Below are 20,413 nucleotides of genomic sequence, written 5' to 3' on the forward strand. Positions count from 1 at the left end.
GCTCAGCACGCTTCGGATTTGCAAATGTGAAGAAGGTCGAAGCTTGTTTGATAGAAAGTAAAGTCGCTGCGTAATTTCGTTTCACACAAGCCCAAAACGAAAGACATATCTCTGGGGTAGGGCAATCGCCATGGAGGAAGCTGTGAAAAATGCGCATTAGCACCGTGCATGGTAGAACATAAGGAGATCCATAGGTTTCAACGAAGAGAAATATCCACTTCATTGAAGCAAGAGATCTAGGCAGATCAGGCAACAGTGCCTTACATGATATTAAAGCTGGCTCATCGTCAGGGAGATAAAGACCTCGTACTGAGTGTTGAGGGGATTCTCCAGATCCGGTCGGTATTTGAAGAGCTGATCAACTCTAGATCATCCGTCGGAGATGGATGACGTGAATGTTGACAATGAACTCCGAGATCGAGAAGGAGCGTTGGAAATCCGAATTCTGACTTCTTGATTGCCTGAAGATTCGTGGGAATTATGCCGCGCCCGACCGCCCTTGGCGCGCGCCTACAATTTCCCTTGGACTTCAAATGTTAACAGCCGCTAACTTGCGCCGATCTGCTTTACGTCGGATTTTGCATGTGTTTTTGATATTAGGCGTGTTAATACCCATATTCTGGGCTTCAAGTACCCGCCAATATCGGATTCTACACCTACCACATTACGAGCTTCAATGAACCGATATCGAAACGCCCCGAAGCTCGGAGGCTCTAACTCCAACAAAGCCACCGCGACTACACTGTGCCAAAAATGCCTCGGACGAGATATGTACCTTCTTTTATATGCTCTCCAGATGTTTGACTAACTCCGATCCACGACACTATAGCTTTGATTGCAAGGCATCCGCGCAAGAGCGCCCATACGTCCCGCGACCTTCAAGGACTCAGCAGCTACTTCACCCAGAATTGATGCCTAAGCTTTCCAGCGATAATCCAAATGAGCTGCTGCGGAAGTAAGTTCACATACTTAATTGTCTTTCTGTACATTTTTTTGGAGAATACTCGCTGACTTGTATGAAGAGAGGGCGTGGCGGATGAATTACTTGCTACACGGGACGAAGAGCGTGGCCGAAAGAGAGAACTTGAGGATATGACAAATCGTAACGCCCAGTCTCCAAAACGGGTCAGATCTCTCTCAGTGGCAACAATATCCACCAATCGATCCGTTTCCTCATCTCCCCGCCGTAATAAACACGGCGCAACCGACAGAGGTCGTCGAGATGATTCATCAACATCACCTACAAAGTCCCGAAAGAGACGCTACAGTGATTCTTCAGAGGGTTCTTCTGGTTCAGTTCACTCGGGACCAAAGGTCCGCTCACCCTCTCGAGAGCGAACCGACGACCGAAACACTCGTCGACGGAGACGAGAGTCTAGTCCCGAAGAACGAGGTCGGCACCGTGGAGCAGGAAGACATAGCGAGCGAAGGGATCGCCGAAGCAAGAGTGCAGATAATGATCGAGTGAAAGAATCACGTGCTACGACCCAGGATATTCCCCGGGACCGTTCATACCGTGATCGAGCAAGCCCACCACGCCAGTCTCAACCTGGACGGTCTAGGCCTGATCCCATACCTCAGAAGAACCAGCCTCCTCGGGAACGAAGCTTGAGTCCTTTCAGTAAGCGTCTTGCTTTGACTCAAGCCATGAATAACGGACGGTAAATTGAATTGGAAAACTGCTCTGCAGCATTGGGACTTTTTACGGCGTAATATGGTGATAGGGACACGGCGGCAATTCATGTTTCATCGGCATATTACCAAATGTATCATTAGCATCTCCGTCGTGGAGTTTGAAAATACCTGTCACTCGACAGCGGAACGCAAAAAAAAATATAAAAAAATTCAATAATGATTTCTTAACGAAACTAGGAGAGACATGCTTATTGAGAATCCTAAATTGTAAACCTCCCAACGCCTCATTTTTGTGCGCAATATGCCCATGGCATCATTGAATGCCTCAACCAACACAACAAAAAAGAAATAAGTTAAATGGACAGAATATAAACAGTTACAGGTGGAGACAGAAGACCCAGACAACGCTCGTCTGCAACAAAGGGTATCACGTTCAAATCGTTTCTTCGTCGCTCTTCTCTTCCTCTCGTTCGCGCATATGGATGCCCTCAACAAGCGTCTCCCCCTCCATGCCCACTTCCTCTCCCTGATCGTCTCCGTTAGACTTAGCTCCACGTGCCTTTGCAACACGCTTTGTCTCCTCTACTCGCTGTCGCAAGAGCCGGGCAATTGCATTGTCGGTCCGTACATCGAGAGTTTTGAGCTTTTCATTCAGATCGCGCTTCAAGTCCCAGTTGGGTTTCTTAGGTTGTAGTTTGAATAGATCAATGGGTTCGTCAGCACCCGCGTCCTGCTTGGCTTGTTCCGCTGTGGCTTTTGCAATTTCAGCCGCCTGTGCTTCCACTGTTATCTGACCCTCCTGCGGGCCTTTCTCGAAGCCCAATTTAGGCCCGCGGGTCTCGGGGTCGTAGTTGCGGCCGGACAGGTATTTTGTGGTCACATCTGGCGTGGCATCTGCATCGGGAAGCTCCTGATCTTCTGCGCGGGCCTCGTTTGTCTCTTGTTCAGGTTGCTTGCGCTTCAGAGCTGCGAGCTTGGCGAGCCGGGCTTTGCGGTCGGTGGATGCCGCATCGAGACTGGCATGGTTTGACGACATGCTTTCGAGTGATGATTAAGCTGACGGTGTAGAGGATAACTTGGCTTGAGGACTGGAAAGTAAAGTGACTGAAGTGACCGGAAGAAAATCCCAAGCCCCTCCGCTGCTTGGAAGTTGAAGGACGATGGAGCGATAAAAGTAGAGTGGTGCGCCACACACTAGCCACGGCAAAATCGGGCGGAATTCAACTTTCTGTCCGCCATTGAAGTTTGATTCCTCTCTCAACGCGCCATACTCGACCTGTCTTCTTCGTTTTGGTATATTTCCCGCAAATGTCTGCGAATGCAAGTTCCTGAATGTCATCGTGTCCACACCAACTCGTTCGGTCCCGTCTCAACGGGTTACTCTCACAACAATGTCGGAGCCCAGGCCGATGGTATCGGGAGTCGGGGACGGTGAATGTCGGTCATAAAGTGCGCCTCTCCACATACAATGCTCTAGCGATCTTAGAACCCGGCATGATACATGATGCTCCTGACCCCATATCATATCAACACAACCGCGATTCAACCAACAGTTCACATCCGCCGACAAGTGAACAATTAGATCAGGTCGCAACAAATCGGCATGGCATGGGCGATGATGACCAGTCAAAACTCTCAGCTCCACCACGAAGGTCATTGCAGACACCGATTATAACAAATGATAAAATGAAGAAGGTCGCCTATGTACGACGTGCTGATCCCAAACTTGTAGCCATGGCGGCCGAGAGGGTCAACCGCGAAATCTTGAACAAGGGTAGACACTTGACCGATCGGGGTTTATATCTGGCGCTTGCGATGCGAATGAATTCTCTTTATACGCGTGAGCTGGGACTCCGCCAGTGGAAAGAGGCATACGGAGCAATTCACAAGGCCAAGACATATGGCCGTGAGGTCTTGCACAAGTCTGCATTGCCAAAACTGAGAGAAGATGGTGAGCAACTGCTAGCTGTGCTTCTTGACGACTGTCAAGGCAAGTTCCGAGAGGCATGGCTGGCAATGAACCGTTCTACCAGGGCCTGGGCCTGGCAACGGCTGGCTATTTGGCTGCTGCAAAATAACCCGGCAATGGCCTTGGAGTTTTTACTCGTCACAACTGAGCCGCGAGATAAGCCGGATCTGACTATGGTTGTCGATTGCTTGGCGTACCTGGAGAGATTCCACTATGAAGAGCTCCGGGATTGGCAAAAGGGTGCTCACACATTCGAATCGGTTGTTGCAACTTCCCTAGATCCGAAGGACTGGCCAATTATCTCGCCACCACAAAGGGGTATACGGTTCTATATTCGCCGAGCAGGCTTTTTAGGTGTCTACGAGAGTTTCCGTTTGATGAACGAGCGAGGCATTACGATGGAAGCCCAAACAGCACTTTGCTACATGTACCGATTCACACAGCTGAATGACGTCGAATATGCCCTCAGAGCTCTCGAATTCATTCCCAAAATCAATGACCCTGAGTTTTCCATGGACTCTGAAGGAGTCCTACGACACTGTTGCAAGCTCCTGACCCTGGACACTGTGGAAGATACCGCTGGAGGGCGCAACTTCCGGATTCTTCCACGACTTCTCAAGATGGGTGTCCAGCCAGACCGGGATATGATGAATCTGGTGCTCGCCAATGCTTACAAAACCGGTGATCCTCAATTAGGATCAGACATGCTTCAGTTCATGAAGAATCACCATCACGAATTCGATTCTTATACATACTTGACTCTCCTCACTGATGCGGTATCCCGAGGCGACCGCGGTCGTGTGGACGAGCTGGTGCGAGAAGTCGAGATGCAAGAGGAACTACGCAACAACCCATACATTTTCAGCAAAATTTTCCACGCCCATTTTACTTTCACCGCCAAGCATATTGACCCGGAGAGCGATCCCTCGGGAGTTTTCTACTCTATGCTCGACATGTATAACAAAATTCACGACATCACACCGCTCAAAGAACTCCTTTTACTCCCTCCCCAATATACACCGCCACCAAATGAAGGACTCGAAGTCAAAATCCCGCCTTCTCCGGTAGCCCTGTTCCTCATGATCGCAACGTTCTTCCGCTGCAGGAATCGGATCTCACAAGTGCATCACATGTATGACCGATTCCGCGAGCTTGTGCAGCAGGGCCACCCATCTATTGCCCCCTTGATCGAAACCGACCATGTCTATAATGAATTCCTCATCGCCTTCCGCAAGAGCAGTCGTGGACTGCGGTCAAGCATACGTCTGGTCGAAGACATGCTTGACACATCTGCCATGCCAAAAGAGACTACCACTGGCAAGCCTCTCAAACACATCTCGCCCACACCTCGCACTTGGACCATCCTCCTCAGTGCCTTCAATTACAATCGCCAGCCCGATGCAGCTGAAAAAGTCAAGGAGATGATGGCTAAGCACGACGTGGAGTACAATCAGGTGACTTGGAACACCATCATCAACGGGTTCGCGAATGCACAGGACATCCCCGAAACCGCTAATGCAATCACGAGGATGGAAAAGGAAGGTTTTGCCATTGACCATTACACGATGAAGAGTTTGCGTTATCTCCGCGACCCTGAACGCCTCTGGGTGGCGATCGAGGAGATGGATGAAGGCCTTCGTTCGGATGTAACCCATAAGCTTCTCACCCTCGAGCCCGCGTCTGATGTGCACAGTGATCAGAAGAAGCGCGATGACCTCATTGACAGTGGCTTGGAGAAGTTGGAGTCAAAGCTGAAGCCTAAGATGTAAGATAGGATACCCTTTTCTCTTTTATTGTTGCCTTTTATGGCCAAGCAACCTGGAAGCATTTTGGACGCATTGGTGTTGGAAGACGTGGCTTTGAACTTTTTTTTTGTAAATTTGGATATCATGTACTATACATTGCATCATTATGAACTTGTTGTTCGTTTTAAGATCTCATTGCTTCTGAAGAGCATCACATGGAGTGAAACTAATAATCTCGTAATCCTCACCCTAAGGTTACTTGATTTAATTGCCACAAAGTCGAGGACTACGACAACCCATTGATACCCCACGGAAATATCCCTTCAACCCCATTGAGAGCCAAGTAAGGTTAACCACCGAAGAAGATTGAGACCTGCATTCAACGTCAATATCTCTTCTCTTCTTCATACGTCTGGACTTGTGCAAGAGGGAACTTACTGCCATTACGACACAGCATATGCTGACGTACGGACTGAGTCGCTCTCCGACTCGAGCACACTTCCAGAAGATCCCAAATATTCTACCACAAAACAACCATCAGTCTCTTCGCTATCTTTCTGTATCCCCAGATCCACCTCAAGTGAACACCTACCCATTCTGGTTCCGGTCCATGATCCCCGGCATTATTGAGTGCGCATAGCTGCTTGTGCAGATTATCAGGAGAATCACAAGAAGCAACGACTGAAAGTTGAAAAGAGCAGTCTAGGTGAGTGTGTCTGTTAGCACATTGTGATCATGTTACCATTGTCATTCCGACGCAAACACCGAGTCGCATGTGTTCATCGCCACGGTGATAAGCCGTCACTCCCATCCATCCTGCTATTTGCATGAACTCACCATTTTGTGCAGCTGTGAAATCCTCGCCCGTCACTTGGGCAAAGAAGCAGAGTTGCGACAGTAGGTTGCCAGGTAGCTTGCATGTATCAAGGTTGCTAACCAACCCCCAGTCTAGCATATTCTGCCCACCATGTCCGCCAAATGCACGGGCCAAACGCCTAAGCGGGTATCGTTTTCCTTGCTGGGCCAGAGCCCATCGGCAGCTCCGCAACCTTGTACACCAACTCCGCAACGTGTCTTGCCAAATCCATACACTGGATTGCATACTCCGAACACGTCAACCGCAACCCTAAACGCGCATTTCCAGACTCCAAATACCGTCTCGCCCACTCCAACCTGTCACTTGCAAACTCCGAACACATCCTCTCCAACTCCGAACCCGCGCCTCCAGACTCCAAACACCGTCTCACCAACTACAAACCGTTACTTGCCAACCCCGAGCAGCTCATCGCCGACTCCGAAACCTGCCTTACCCACTCCAGCTCGTCGTCCGTCACAGCAGCCTAGCTCCAAGCATCTTGTCTCCAAGCTTTCACCCAACTGGAACTTCAATGAGCAAGACACTGCGTTAATCCGCGCCGGATACGAACCTCAGTGGACCCCTAGCCCAGTTGACACAACATCTACTACCGAAAAGGGCAAGAAAGAGTCCGCACGCAAGCCCGCCATGGCTGAACCACGCGCACGTATGGCCCGACACAAGGGCCAAATGAACTTTCAGAATGAGCGTAAGTTTCTGCAGCCCATGCGCATCTAAGATAATCTCGATGCTAACTATCTCCACAGTTCGTCTGCTACTTCTCGCCTACGGCGACCCTAGCCCACACCCAAGCTTCCCAAACGAACCACTCCCTGAGACAGTCCGTGTGCTGGACGAAATCGTCACTGACTTCGTGCTGGAACTCAGCCACGGTGCTGCACAAGTCGCACACCACGCCCGCCGCCAGAAGATCAAAGTTGAGGACTTCCGCTTCGCGCTGCGTCGCGACCCGAATAAGCTCGGCCGTGTCCAGGAGCTGCTGCGCATGGAACGCGAGTTGAAGGAAGCCCGCAAGGCATTTGACCAGAATGATGATCAGGTTGCTAAAGAAGCTGGAAAGAAGGGTGCGGCGGCGGCGGCGGCAGCCGCTGCTGCTGGTGAGGATCCTGTGGCTGCTGAAGCTGCTGCCTCTGCTACTGTTACTAAGAAGAGCAAGGGCAAGGGAAAGAGAGGTGCTCGCCGTGGATCTGATGCTACTGAGGAGTCAATTTCGAAGAAGCGCAAGACGATTGGCTGAATATGTACCCTTAATAACCCTACCTACTCAGGACTGTTGTGGGTGGGTCACGACGAACATGACTTAATGCCCAACGTGTGTTCCTTTTTCACATATGAATGTACAATTACTTTTAACCACCATCAAATAGCCAGGAAATAAATGGAAATGGATACTCAAATTGCCAAAGCTCACTTTATCTGATTAGACATCAAAAAGTCGTATGCACAATTCATGCTTTTTACCGCCTTTGTATACATCTAAAAAGACGTCTAGAAAGAACTTCCAAAAACATATCGGAGTGTTTTCGCATGGGTTGTTTCATCCCAAACCCCTATGAATATGCTGTCGCAATCGACGACTGGGACAGGGACATCCCACAGCCTTAAGCGCTGCAACAAGAGCAAAATACCAGAATCCCAATACGGTATCTTGAATAGGGCTCGCTGTATAATGTAGCTTGACACAGCATGCAATTCTATACTCCATCGGTATTATTAAATCTACAATGTACAGTGTTCCTGTCTATGGTAAAATTAAAGTAATTAAGCTTTAGGTCCATCCGCCTCCTTCCCCACATGAAACGTCTTTATTCAAAGACAGCAACTTCCAAGGTTGAAATAACTGTCTCCGCTCACTTACTTCCCCTTTATCTGGTACCCTTGCTCACTGCTTTAACTATCTATGCAGCCCACGACTGAGGGATATGTGATCTCAAACTAATCCGGGTCATCCTTCTTCTTCGGTCATCTGCTTCTGAAAGCCTCAACTCATATTTGAAGCAACTGGGCACTTTCATGATATTGAACATGGCAACCCCAGGCACAAAGGGATTGGATCAAATAACAGCAAAACAGGAGCCAATGTTGGTTTTGTCGGACTTACAGTTTTCGGGCATGCGATAGATTCCCAAAAGAGGGCAGGCAGGTAAAAAAATGCAGCTAACAGGAGCTTGCTTGCTGCAGTGCTGGACTGACAAAAATCTCATCCACTTTGGCGTCACCTCACCTCACCTTAGGATGAAATCTCAGACTGTCACTCCCAGATTGACGATATCTCTGACCCTGAATGGGCATTTCTCCTAACGGACCTTCAATATTTGATTGGTTTTGAGCTCTGTGGCCACCAAAGAAGAAGATAATGCAATACATCCCGACCAATGTCAACAGCAGTGCATTCAGCGTCCTCGAAAACATTCAATACAGATCCATCAAGAAGCAGCTACTCAGTCAGCCTACCTGGTTTCGGGATTTCTACTTTCTGTTAGGCAGTGATGATTGCCACCCACGGCCGTTTTCTCAGCACCCAAGCCAGTTCGTCATCTGAGCTTTCGGGAAGAGAAAAAGTGACATTCTTTGGTGGACGAGTAAGACAACCAAACATCAAGGTTGAACAGCCCAGCAATGAAGCCCAAGCAGCATATTCAATCCAGTGTGCTCACCCACTACGGTTGCTTGAGTCTCAGTTGTCACAAGTACATGGGCTCAACTGAAAACAGGCAGTCCGGTCTTGGTTCGCAAGGCTTGAGTCGATTTTCCCAAGCCAAGAGGTGTTCATTCTAGAGGACGATGAGGAGCATAAAGGTTGCATCCAAGCAATGTACTGATACATCGGGTTTAAATCAGTGGCTTGAGTAAGGGCTTGACTTCACTGGGCATTAATACATGTATTATTGGGCACTTTTGATATTTAGTACTCTTCCACTGGAGCCTCATGGCACAAAAAGAGAAAGAAAAATAATACATATTTGAATACATAGTAACTTGGAAAATACTGTAACAGAGTGACCCTTGCCATTACTGTCGGGTTGCTTGATTCGAGATGAAACGTAAATCAAAGTAGCGAGCTGGTTGAAGATGCGAACACCGGGGGAAATCCCCCCTCTCTGGACACCGCATGAACTTCCACTGTGGTTATTGTAAAGGGAAAAAAAAGTACTACTATATGATCCATTATATTACGGCCGCAAACCACTAGAGACATCAGTGCAGGCTTCGGGAGGTTAGCGAGGCCCACAACAGGCCAGAGACAAGAACGTCGTCTAATCGTCCACTGAATCCTGGAAGTTCTATACAGCTATAAGAACCAAAATTCTTTGAATCCTACAGTTGTAACTAGTATGTAGCCATTTACTGTCTGGTACCTAAGACAGGGCGCCTACATATGGATAGTTTCAATATCATTATCCATCGTTTAATTCATTCAGGTTGTATTTACTCAATAGAAACATACAGAACTAGATCTGGGGAGCTAACTTCAATAAGGGTTATCATGTGACTGCATTCAATACTAATTTTTGTTCTTGTCCTCTCCTTTCTCCAAATAAAATCCCTTTTACCAGAATGTCAGACTTTTTCACCAGCACTTCAGACCTCTTTACTGGCATATCAGACCAGGAGAACCATGACCAGGTTGATAACATCCGGCTACAAGGAAAGCGAGAAAGGAAGCTTCTTCAAGCCATCCGCAAAAACAACATCGCCAAGGTTAACGCACTCCTCGCAGATGGTGTTTCACCCGATGGCGAATCAGAAACAGCCCCGTTGCAGCTCGCTGTCCGGCTAGGCAGACGCGAAATCATACAACTACTCATCCAGTACGACGCCCAGTCTCCGAGCAACCCCGGTCCAGACTCGGATGACGATGAGTTGCTCACGGCAGCCGGCCGCGGCCGAGTGGAGGTCCTAAAGATCCTCATGGATTACCGTAAGAAGCTTGGCTACAGAGGCACTGCTTGGCCAAGTCATCGAGGTGACGAGCCTATTCATCGTGCTGCCAATTGGGGTAACTTGGAATGTCTTCAACTATTGGCGCAGGAAGGTGCCACAATTAACCTCGAGAATTCCCACTGGGAGACACCATTACATCTCGCTGCCAGTCTCCCGACTGGAGTGAAGAATGGGCTACCGGTTCTGCGGTTTTTACTAGCATCAGGCGCAAATGTCAATGCTTTGACTATTACGGGTGACACCCCTATCTTAATGGCGGCCCGTGTTGGCAATGATGCCGCTATTGAAGAACTACTCAAGTCATCACCCGATATTACCCAACGAGGTCAATTCGGAGAGACCGTTTTACTTGCCGCTGTCTCAAATTGCTCTACGAGAACGGTGCAGAGGCTCGTCGGAGCGGGTGCTGACATCCACCTTCGGACTAAGTTGAATGCTTCCGTTTTACATCTAGCAGCTGAAAGTGGGAAAATCAAGACGTTTAAATGGATCCTCGATAACAGCAATCTCGCCATTAACGATATTGACTGTCATAACTGGACCCCACTACACTTTGCTGCATGCAAAAACCAGGTGGTGATGGCCAAGTACTTACTTGAACATGGTGCAGATCCATCAATCGCATCAACCCCAGGAGATCATACCCCTCTCCACCTAGCAGCTGCTCATGGTTACTGCTACAGCCGCCAACCAGATGACGGACGGGACGATCCCAGATTAGTCGAGTACCTCATTCAATATGGCGCCGATATGATGGCACCGGCAGACAGTACAACTTTGCACGTTACGGAGGGGCCCACAAAAGCGTCCCAAACAAATATGTACTCGAAATCAGAGGGAAATACTAGCCGATCCAGCACCATCTACCCCTTGCACTGTGCCGTCATGAGTGGTGCCATCCAGAGGGTAAAAGCGCTTCTATCAGCCGGTGCAGATATCCATGTCCGCACTGCCCCAGAGGGAGAGACGGCACTTCACCTAGCTGCGAAGAACTCATTCCGGAAAATGGTTCTTTTCTTGATTCAAAACGGCCTGGATTATCGGCTGACTAATAATGCAGGGTATACGATGGTCCACTATCTGTCTCTGGGAGGACAATACGAGCCTGTGAGTGTTAAGGACTTTCTTGTCGCTGAGAACCTTTATGACTCCTTGATGGAATCTGAGCTTGTTACACTTAGACCTTTTGAATAATCGCCATGGAACATTGAGATAAATTTTCGTAAAATCTAGATCAGGAAGATCCACATATGTTTTGTAGTACGTTGTATAAATAGTAGGGATTCAAGCTAAAAGAAGCACTAAACTCGTCTAGTTAACTACTTCGGTAGAATATGACGTTGGAAAGTAGAAAATATACTCTTCATCCTACCCAACAGAAGATATCCGTTCATGTGTTGCTTCTTTGATGTAGATATATGGCCTGTCTACGTAAGTGCATAAATAAATATACTGACGGCCATAGCCGGGGTGGAAAACGGTGGAAAATATACAATACGAAGAAGCTCTAGAACTTTTATGTCCATTTCATCATAACTGAAAAACGCCGCGCCTAGAAAGATGCGACTTCGTAAACCGGAGAGATCGACTCTCAGCAGATACATCTCTCATCTTCAACAGTCTAGACTCATCACCCCCGAATATTCTCTATCGTCGAACGGTAACGACATCATCACCCTCATCAAGTACCACCACGTTATACCAATCATATTGATATTAAATCGGTCTCAGAACCATAACACCACATGCCGAAGACCGTCTTTGGACGTCTCAACAGACCGAATCCGGGAGCCGTTGACGGGACGTGACCAGGCCGCAGCCCGTGAGATTCGGAGAGAACATGCAAGCCTTGCGAGGAAAAAAAAAGAAGAAGCTGGAAAAAGGGAAAAAGGAAGATGGCGGTAGAGGGATAGTAAACAAAGAAGCGAAAGACCCAAAAGGAATAACGTCAGGGAGGGGTGAGATAGAAAGGGAAGAGAACGCGAGACGAAAGATCGACGTTCACTTGAAGGGGAGTGCTCCTCTCGCAATTGGTCACATTATGCATCAGCGTTTTTTGCTGTGGGAGACCTCTCATGCGCGGGTTTCCTCGGTGCGGTCCTGGCGTGGGCGGCCGCCTTGGTTGTTCTTGCCGCCACGCTGGTTGCGCTGGTTGCCCTCGCCGGTAGCAGGGGCTTCGCCGCCGCCGCCAAGGGTAAGCTGGGCGGTTGCTAGCCGGGTGGAAAGCTCCATCTGTGTGCGCACGGTGTTGGCGAGATAAGAAACGACGAGGACGTCCTGGATGTGGTTGTTGCTGTGGAAAGTTAGTGATAAGAAACTTCATCAGGTAATATGATGCGGGTTCAACATACAAGTCACGCTCAATATCGGCAGGCTCGACCTTGGGAGCGAGAGCGAGAGCGTTAAGCAGGAACTGGCCCATGGCAGTCGAAGCGGGGGTCTCCTCATCGATCACGGACTCGACGTAGCGCGAGACACGGTCAACCATGGACAGAACCTCCTCGATGGCGCGCTCCAGAGATTCGATATCGGAAGTGATCGAAGTGGAACGGTCCTCGGCATCCTTGGCGTTGGCGATAGACTCAAGACCGCTCTTGTCGGCCTCGCCGTATCGGAGCTCGTAGGGAACGGGGATGAAAGCAGCGCTGTCGGCAGCACGCTCAGCGGTGACACCAACGGGGGCGGAAATGTAGGCGCGGGTCTCGAGATCCTTTCCAGCCTCAGTGGAGACAGTGAGGTGGACGGCGGGGTGAGGCCAGGTACCATCACCCTGGCCGCTGTAGAAGTTCTGGATCAAAGCAGAGAAAGTGTTGAGCTCGGAAGCAGTGGCGTACCAGCCAACCAGGACTTCGCGGGGGTTGGCTTTCAGGTGCAAAGCCAGCATCTGCTTGTGGTATTCCATATCGACCTCGACCTGATCCTCAGCCTCGGAGTGGCCGACAGCGAAGGCGGATCGGACCTCAACCTCGCTTCCATCCTCAGATCGTGTTCCGAGCAGTGTACCGATGACACGCTCCTGGTCGACATTACGGCGGAGAGAGTGGTCGAGAATTGAGAAGATTGCCTTTTAAGAGGAATGAGCTTTACCCCTCAGATCATATCACACACATATCGCAACATACCTGGGGTTGAATGACCACGTTCAGAGGGGCAGTGGTAGGAGCCGTCCCCACGCTAACGGGGCCGAGGGGGCGAGCGAGATGAAGGAAAGAATCTTCGGCCATGATTAATTTTGGTGGATGGAATATCTTGCGAAGTTTCAAGATCCAAACTTCCCTTCGTTTCTCGGAGGTTCAATTTTTCCTTGAAGTGGAGTGAGCCGCTCTGATTGTTCCGATTCTGTTGTGTGTGGGAAATTTCGCGCTAAGATAAGAGATAAGCAAATTCTCATTTCGGCCAGAACAATTTGGAATTAGAACCCCGACCTTTTTAGTTCATTCACAAATATGCCTGCTCCGCGTGGTGGTTCTTTTAGAGGAGCTAGAGGCCGTGGTGGCCGTGGTGGCCGCGGTGGTCGAGGTCGTGGTCGTGGTGGTCGTGGTGGCCGCGGAGGTCGCTCCTTCGCCACTTCTCGATTGAATGAATCCGAGTAAGTTCCCACAGTCTGAAAATCTTTAGCTATATCTAATTGGTACTAGATCGGATGGTTCTTCTGGCGAAGAAGATAATGCTAGCGAGCAATCCGAAGAGGAACTGGGTGATAACACCCTGGTGGACGAGGGCTCCTCCAGCGACGAAGAGGAGAATACCGAACGCCCCTACAACGAACTTCTTCAGCTACTCCACACAAATGAGTCAAATGGACCAGCTCGCAAGAAGCGCAAGATCGCCACCGACTCGAATGCTGAGATTCAAATGGCAGAACCCGCAGAGGAACCAGAACAGGGCGATGATGAATTGGAAGCCCAAGCACCATCCGACGATGAAGAGGATGAAGTAGACGAGGATGAGGACCTAACCGCTGCTTTTGAGAAGCACTTCGATCTCCGCGAAAGTGCAGATTTGACCAAGCAGATTGAACCTATTCAATCGAACAAATGGGCATCCGTTAAAAAAGAGGTCGATGGGCTACGGCTGGTGCATACTGTTCCTGACACAGGAGCAAACAGCGTATCAATTCTTCCACCAATGAAGAGCACAACCAATATCAAGGTATGCAGATCAGACATAGATTGTATATTAACCCCAATACTAACATGCAATCGTGCAGCTTAAACAAAAATTGAAGTCTCGTGCGGCCGAGCTCCTGCCTAAAATCACCGGCCAAGCCCAGATCATCGCACCATATGTGTTCGACTACCAAGACGTTCTCTACGGTGCCCGCACTACTTCCAATGCAAATGAAATACGCGAAATCATGGCTTTGCACACCGTCAATCACCTGCTGAAGACTCGAGACCAAGTCCTCAAGAACAACGCCCGTCTGGCCAAGGATCCGGACACCGATATTGAGTGCCGTGACCAGGGATTTACCCGACCTAAGGTGCTTTACATTCTGCCGACCCGACAAGCATGTGTTAAGGTTCTTGACGCGATCACTCGGATCTATCAGCCCGAACAGCAAGAAAACAAAAAACGCTTCACTGATGGGTTCTCAGCGCCAGATGATGACACCTGGGAGCACAAGACAGAAGATTTCAAGGAGCTCTTCGGCGGCAATAACGATGATATGTTCCGACTAGGTCTCAAGTTCACGCGCAAGACAGTCAAATATTTCGCGCAATTCTACAGCTCCGACATTATCCTAGCCAGCCCACTGGGTTTGCGCACGATCATGGACCAAGCCGACGTCAAGAAGCGCGACTACGATTTCCTTTCCTCAATCGAGCTGGTAGTCGTCGACCACGCCGACGCCCTCCTCATGCAAAACTGGGACCATGTCGACTACATCTTCCAGCATCTGAATCTGCAACCGAAACAAGCACACGGCTGCGACTTCGGCCGTGTCCGCAACTGGTACTTGGATAACCACGCTCGCCACGTCCGACAAACCGTAGTGATCTCTTCCTGCATCACCCCCGAGATCAACGCCCTCTTCTCATCCCAGATGCAAAATGCCTCGGGCCGCCTTAAAGCAACCCCTACCTACGCTGGCGCCATCACCGAGCTCCCGCTTCCTGTTCCAGTCAAGCAAACCTTCACCCGCATCGACAGCACGTCGCCTATTAAAGACCCCGACGCGCGCTTCAAGCACTTCACAACAACCATCCTGTCCACTCTGGTGAAGAACATCACGCACGGCCGCGGCAAGGGCGGCGCCGGAACCCTCATTTTCATCCCCTCCTACCTCGACTTCGTCCGCGTGCGCAACCACTTTGCCACCTCGACGCAGACAACCAACGTCTCCTTTGGCGCTATCTCCGAGTACACTGAGCCGAAGGAGGCTAACCGTGCCCGCAGTCATTTCGTGTCCGGCCGCCACTCTGTGCTGCTGTATACCGAGCGTGCGCACCACTTCCGCCGTTACCAGGTCCGTGGTGTCAAGCGTGTGGTCATGTACGGGCTTCCGGACAATGCGCTGTTCTATGGCGAGATTGTTGGCTTCTTGGGTCTTGATCCTGCGGAGTTGATCGAGGCTGCTGAGGGTGGTGTTCGTGCGCTGTTCTCGAAGTGGGATGCGCTGAAGTTGGAGCGTATTGTTGGTACGTCTAGGACTGGAAATATGTTGCGGGAGAAGGGCGGTGATACGTTTACTTTTGTATAAATAGAGCTTGGGTATGCTTTTCAAAGTAGATATCATCTTACTCGAACTATTCCTTTATACCACTTCATCTGTGTTCTTGTTGTGCGTGTAGAGTTGTTCATATAGTATCTTCGCCTACGGGCTTGTCTAATACGGCTCCAGGAATATCAAATGAGCAATCTTCATAAATCGATACAAGTATATATTACTTCATGTTTCGATTTCTCGGGTTCTCTCCGGATCCATTCACCTTGAACTCAACATAGCCATTTGTTCCCCCCCTTACCCTTTTACTGAGACCTTACGCGCCAACTATTCATAGCCTCTCACATTTCCTCCTCGGTCCATCCAGTCATAGACCAGACACCATCATGAGTATACGGAGGATCACCGCGAGTGTTTAGTTCAACCATTAGATATATCTAGCCAAAGACACCGGGCCCATCCAGGTAAATTGGGATTTCAGATTTCAGCGCCCGTTCCTATGTGATTATACGGAGAAGTGGGTGCATGGAGGAAATGATTATAATAAAGATAATTCGCAGTCAAGATTTTGTTATTGTGCTCTGCAATAAAGCTTGAACATACAAACCTAACAGGTCTACTAACTATGGTGTAGGAAGTCCAATGGAAATCAAGATCACGTGCTAATCAATCGCTCCACTCATCCCAAAAGCGTAGGCGGTATAACTCTGCCAGAAAGTGAGGTTACATAGCACAGAACGACAATACATTTCGCCCTTCGGGGCATATGGTCAAATGAAAATATACAGAGAAGATTAGCATGGCCCCTGCACTAAGGATGACACGCTTAATCAAAGAGAAGCTAAACATTTTTTTTTCTTTTTCGATGTCTGACATTGAGGGTATACGATGGGTGGGTTTTTTCCCAGCGTGTGATTGGGTATAATCAATTAGTAATGCACGTGACCTCAGCCAATGGCGTCGTGAGTTCGAATCCCTTGTCACGCGAAAGTGGGTCTATATAATCGACCACTCACGGTTAATTATTTTCATCTCCATACAATTTCTCAAAATCCGAGGTTATAGAGCACAGAACGAAGGTATATTTTGCCCTTCGGGGCATATGGTCAAATAAAAATATACAGAGAAGATTAGTACGGCCCCTGCACTAAGGATGACGTATTCAATCAAAGAGAAGCTACCCATTTTTTTTTTCTTTCGACCTCCCAGTATTGAAGACTCGAGGTGCAGTGACAAGTGGGTCTGCCATGCTATGCCGCTTTCGGTCTTGTGGGTCGTAGGTTCGAACCGATTGGGGTACGATGTTCTCACATTTGCTCTTCTGATTGGCTCGACCCTGAGAGCTTGTCATGTATATCCATGGATACACTTTTATTGAGGCTCCAGGACCTTTCTTATCTCTTACTCTTATATTCATCACACAGTACTACATCCATGGATAGTACTAAGGCTAAGGCGTGGTATTGAATACCACGCTGTACATGTACACATTGGATGAGTATTCGGCCTGTTACGACAAAAGAAGAAGCAACGCTGCATTTCTTGGTGCAACTCTCCTCAACTTGATGACCTTAAATTTGCCTGCTTTGAAGTTATTGATGGTGGAAAGGATTCATTGGACGGATTATATCCGACGCTGTACCATTAAGTGAGTAGGTAGTGAGTTAATTCTATCAGATATTGTAGGGATTGCCCTAGATTTAATGACACTCTGCTCAGAACTCTTGCAGATGACTATGAGATCGTTCTCATCCTTGGTGTCTCTACTTGTCAGAATATCCTTGTCAATGACAACGGCCGCCCTATAGTTATTCTTGCCTGAAAATCTCCTACTTGGGCGGTGTTAAGGTGCTTCCGGTCATGGCGCCAATGTTTTCCTCAAATGAAAGAGGATATATTAGGTACCTATTGTTGAATTTCATACTACGACACTAATGGAAGTTTATACATGAAAAGTCTGTCTGCATGATTTATGCTTTTTAGCGCCTTCTTATCCATGGAGACATCTAAAAAAACATCGAAGTAGCATCTTACATAGAACTTCTTTTATATCATCTTGAGGTAGATAAATCAAATTATTAAAATCATAGGCCATCAAAGAGGCTACATATATATATAGCCGACTACTCTTATCGGTTGTAACTAAGCCGACACCTAGATATACTGCACAGACCATGTGGTTTTCGGCTGAGACATCCTGGGCGTTGACTTTCTACGACATTCATAGTCTATCTCCCTAGATTTACCAAGGAAGCACAATAAATGATTGTTAATGGTCCACAAACTATATCCTAAACACCAGATTCATCTCTGGACAGCTCGACTCCCTGGGGTGGCTTGAAACGGCGATTAGTAAGCGATCTTGCTCCCTGGGGCCCTGGAGGAGGGGCTGAAGTCAAAGTTCAGATTAATGAGCAAAGTGTGCCTGAGAGTAAAGGAAAGCGGATAAATATCCGTGTTGGGTGCATGTTTATATGTAGCTAGCAGCTAGTACATGTAGGCAAGGAGGTCTTGTGGCAGACACAACTCAGAGTACATGGTAGTGCATAACCAGGTACTAGGCAACTATATTTGCAAACAACCTCGAGTCAGGTCAAGCCAAAGACTAAGAAAGTCATAAAAAGATAGAAAAGAAAAGCAAAGAAAGAAGCAAAAAAACAAAAAGAAACCAGACGAAAGGCGGTTAGCGGTCAACGGATGCTCCACTCGCCCGTCATGCGCATTTCGAGCTGAAATCTCTTAACCAGATCGGCAATACAGTGCAGGTATAATAAGATCATTCCCTTTCGCCTGGATATACTTTTTATCTGCATTTCTTCTCCTCGCAAAGAGGACACTGTATATCCAGACTTTATAAAAGAAGCAATCCGATCCCAAAAGAGTGAAAAAAAAGAGTCATCTAGATTACCTCTATCTCCATCCCCCACAAAATCCCCGCAAGGACCAATCGCCCTCTCCAATAACGACCCCAGGATCACACATCCCAGTATGGTCGCTGCACACCATTCGGCCTCAGATGCCGGCCAATACCAAGATCATCCAGATGCACCTCTGCCGATCCGGGTGGATCAGTCGGCCGCGAACTCCATATCAGAGCAGGGATCGTCGTCAACGCGAACGATAACCCAGGAAGAGTATGAACATGACTACGTCTGTGAAAGTGCCAGTGAAGCCGATACAGAACCAGCATTGGCTCAATCAGAACCACGTCCTATCGAGGATGACGATGCCGCCGAAGCTATTGCCGCGGCTTCGCGACCCCGCCATGCATGGCAGGTATGGTGGTTGCGCAATAAGGGTATGGGCCTTGTCCTGCTGGCTCAGGCTTTCGCTGCCTCGATGAATGTCATGACGCAGGTCTTGGAGATTCATAGCTCTATGCATCCTTTCCAGGTAAGTCAGAAAAACAGGAAGATCATTTCCTCTCATCCATCTATATTTATACATCGCCTATTCCCTCTCCATCTTCCACAAAACACCACTAACAGCGCCCCCAGATCCTCTTCGCCCGCATGTCCATAACAGCAGTCGCAAGCTACCTATATATGTACTTCGCCTCAACACCCTCCCCACTAGGCACCCGCCCAGTCCGCGGTCTCCTCCTCCTCCGCGCCCTCTTCGGCTTCACGGGCGTCTACGGCCTCTACTACTCCGTCCAATACCTCCCCCTCTCCGAAGCAACAGTAATAACCTTCCTCTCGCCCATAATCTCCTGCTACGCCTGCTCCCTCCTCATCCCTGGCGAGACCTTTTCCAAGAAACAGCTGCTCGCAGGCCTGATCTCTCTCGGTGGCGTCGTGCTCATCGCCCGGCCCTTCAGCACGCGCGACCCACACACCGCAATCGCAACACCAACCGCTGCCGCCGCTTGGGCACTCGGTCTATCTGTTTCGGATGATGAGAAACCTCCCTCCGACGCGGACTCCTACCACCATGTCATGGCGACTATCGTCGCTTTGGTTGGTGTGCTTGGCGCTTCAGGAGCATACACTTCTATCCGTATGATCGGTCGTCGTGCGCACCCTCTTGTATCGGTCACATACTTCTCGTCTGTCACGACGGTTATTTCGCTCGTTGCGATGATGGTCGTGCCATCTGTGCCGTTCCGGATTCCTGGTACAGTTGTTGAGTGGACACTGTTGATTGGGTTAGGTGTCTGCGGGTTCTTATTGCAGTTTTTGTTGACGGCGGGATTGTCGTATGTTCCGCCTGCGTGGGTCTCGGAAGGGAAGCCTGTGGCGCAGGGGGCACGTGCTTCATCGATGATTTATATGCAAATGCTCTTTGCTGTGTTTTATGATAAGGTTGTTTGGGGAAGTACGCTTAGTCCGCTTAGTTGGGTTGGATCTGGGATTATTTTGGTTTGTGCGGTTTACGTGGCTCTTATGCACGAGAAGCCTGTTCCACAGAGTGAGGATGGGAATGGGGAGTATCATGATGTGGGGGGATACAAGGACGCCACTGACGAAGAGAGACAGGTTCAGGGGAATTGAGTCCTGGACTTGCATTCCAAAGCTTTATGTTGTATATACGGAGAACTCCGTATTTGATGTGTTTGATGTATATATCTAGGG

The 20,413-nt window shown here is 48.9% G+C and overlaps 9 protein-coding genes across 9 annotated transcripts; 6 read left to right on the forward strand and 3 right to left on the reverse strand.

Annotated features, from left to right (window-relative positions):
• Positions 1 to 533: 533 nt before the first annotated feature.
• N7479_009780 (zinc finger CCHC-type containing 10) lies at positions 534 to 1,665 on the forward strand (the record flags this gene model as incomplete). The annotated part of the gene is given in 4 exon segments (XM_057257473.1): positions 534 to 586; positions 601 to 771; positions 797 to 955; positions 1,023 to 1,665. 4 exon segments carry the CDS (start codon positions 534 to 536, stop codon positions 1,663 to 1,665), a joined length of 1,026 nt encoding a protein of 341 aa, XP_057104931.1.
• Positions 1,666 to 2,068: 403 nt separating this feature from the next.
• On the reverse strand, positions 2,069 to 2,671 carry N7479_009781 (CCDC12/cwf18 family protein; the record flags this gene model as incomplete). Its single annotated transcript, XM_057257474.1, has 1 exon — positions 2,069 to 2,671. The coding sequence occupies one exon, from the start codon at positions 2,669 to 2,671 to the stop codon at positions 2,069 to 2,071; it is 603 nt and encodes a 200-aa protein (XP_057104932.1).
• A 296-nt stretch (positions 2,672 to 2,967) lies between these two features.
• Positions 2,968 to 5,373, forward strand: N7479_009782 (pentatricopeptide repeat protein; the record flags this gene model as incomplete). The annotated part of the gene is made up of 1 exon (XM_057257475.1): positions 2,968 to 5,373. One exon carries the CDS (start codon positions 2,968 to 2,970, stop codon positions 5,371 to 5,373), a length of 2,406 nt encoding a protein of 801 aa, XP_057104933.1.
• A 325-nt stretch (positions 5,374 to 5,698) lies between these two features.
• Positions 5,699 to 6,189, reverse strand: N7479_009783 (protein kish; the record flags this gene model as incomplete). The annotated part of the gene is made up of 4 exons (XM_057257476.1): positions 5,699 to 5,722; positions 5,788 to 5,869; positions 5,942 to 6,051; positions 6,187 to 6,189. 4 exons carry the CDS (start codon positions 6,187 to 6,189, stop codon positions 5,699 to 5,701), a joined length of 219 nt encoding a protein of 72 aa, XP_057104934.1.
• A 127-nt stretch (positions 6,190 to 6,316) lies between these two features.
• On the forward strand, positions 6,317 to 7,463 carry N7479_009784 (putative transcription initiation factor TFIID subunit 13; the record flags this gene model as incomplete). Its single annotated transcript, XM_057257477.1, has 2 exons — positions 6,317 to 6,914; positions 6,973 to 7,463. The coding sequence occupies 2 exons, from the start codon at positions 6,317 to 6,319 to the stop codon at positions 7,461 to 7,463; spliced, it is 1,089 nt and encodes a 362-aa protein (XP_057104935.1).
• Positions 7,464 to 9,784: 2,321 nt separating this feature from the next.
• Positions 9,785 to 11,365, forward strand: N7479_009785 (uncharacterized protein; the record flags this gene model as incomplete). Its single annotated transcript, XM_057257478.1, has 1 exon — positions 9,785 to 11,365. The coding sequence occupies one exon, from the start codon at positions 9,785 to 9,787 to the stop codon at positions 11,363 to 11,365; it is 1,581 nt and encodes a 526-aa protein (XP_057104936.1).
• Positions 11,366 to 12,244: 879 nt separating this feature from the next.
• Positions 12,245 to 13,395, reverse strand: N7479_009786 (eukaryotic translation initiation factor 3 subunit F; the record flags this gene model as incomplete). Its single annotated transcript, XM_057257479.1, has 3 exons — positions 12,245 to 12,464; positions 12,523 to 13,235; positions 13,294 to 13,395. The coding sequence occupies 3 exons, from the start codon at positions 13,393 to 13,395 to the stop codon at positions 12,245 to 12,247; spliced, it is 1,035 nt and encodes a 344-aa protein (XP_057104937.1).
• A 222-nt stretch (positions 13,396 to 13,617) lies between these two features.
• N7479_009787 (UTP25 family protein) lies at positions 13,618 to 15,875 on the forward strand (the record flags this gene model as incomplete). Its single annotated transcript, XM_057257480.1, has 3 exons — positions 13,618 to 13,760; positions 13,810 to 14,323; positions 14,382 to 15,875. 3 exons carry the CDS (start codon positions 13,618 to 13,620, stop codon positions 15,873 to 15,875), a joined length of 2,151 nt encoding a protein of 716 aa, XP_057104938.1.
• Positions 15,876 to 18,827: 2,952 nt separating this feature from the next.
• Positions 18,828 to 20,332, forward strand: N7479_009788 (DMT family transporter; the record flags this gene model as incomplete). Its single annotated transcript, XM_057257481.1, has 2 exons — positions 18,828 to 19,232; positions 19,337 to 20,332. 2 exons carry the CDS (start codon positions 18,828 to 18,830, stop codon positions 20,330 to 20,332), a joined length of 1,401 nt encoding a protein of 466 aa, XP_057104939.1.
• Positions 20,333 to 20,413: the final 81 nt, after the last annotated feature.

The sequence above is a fragment of the Penicillium vulpinum genome (assembly GCF_028829585.1).
Source record: "Penicillium vulpinum strain IBT 29486 chromosome Unknown utg000004l_segment0_segment0, whole genome shotgun sequence".
NCBI classification, from domain to species: Eukaryota; Fungi; Ascomycota; class Eurotiomycetes; order Eurotiales; family Aspergillaceae; genus Penicillium; species Penicillium vulpinum.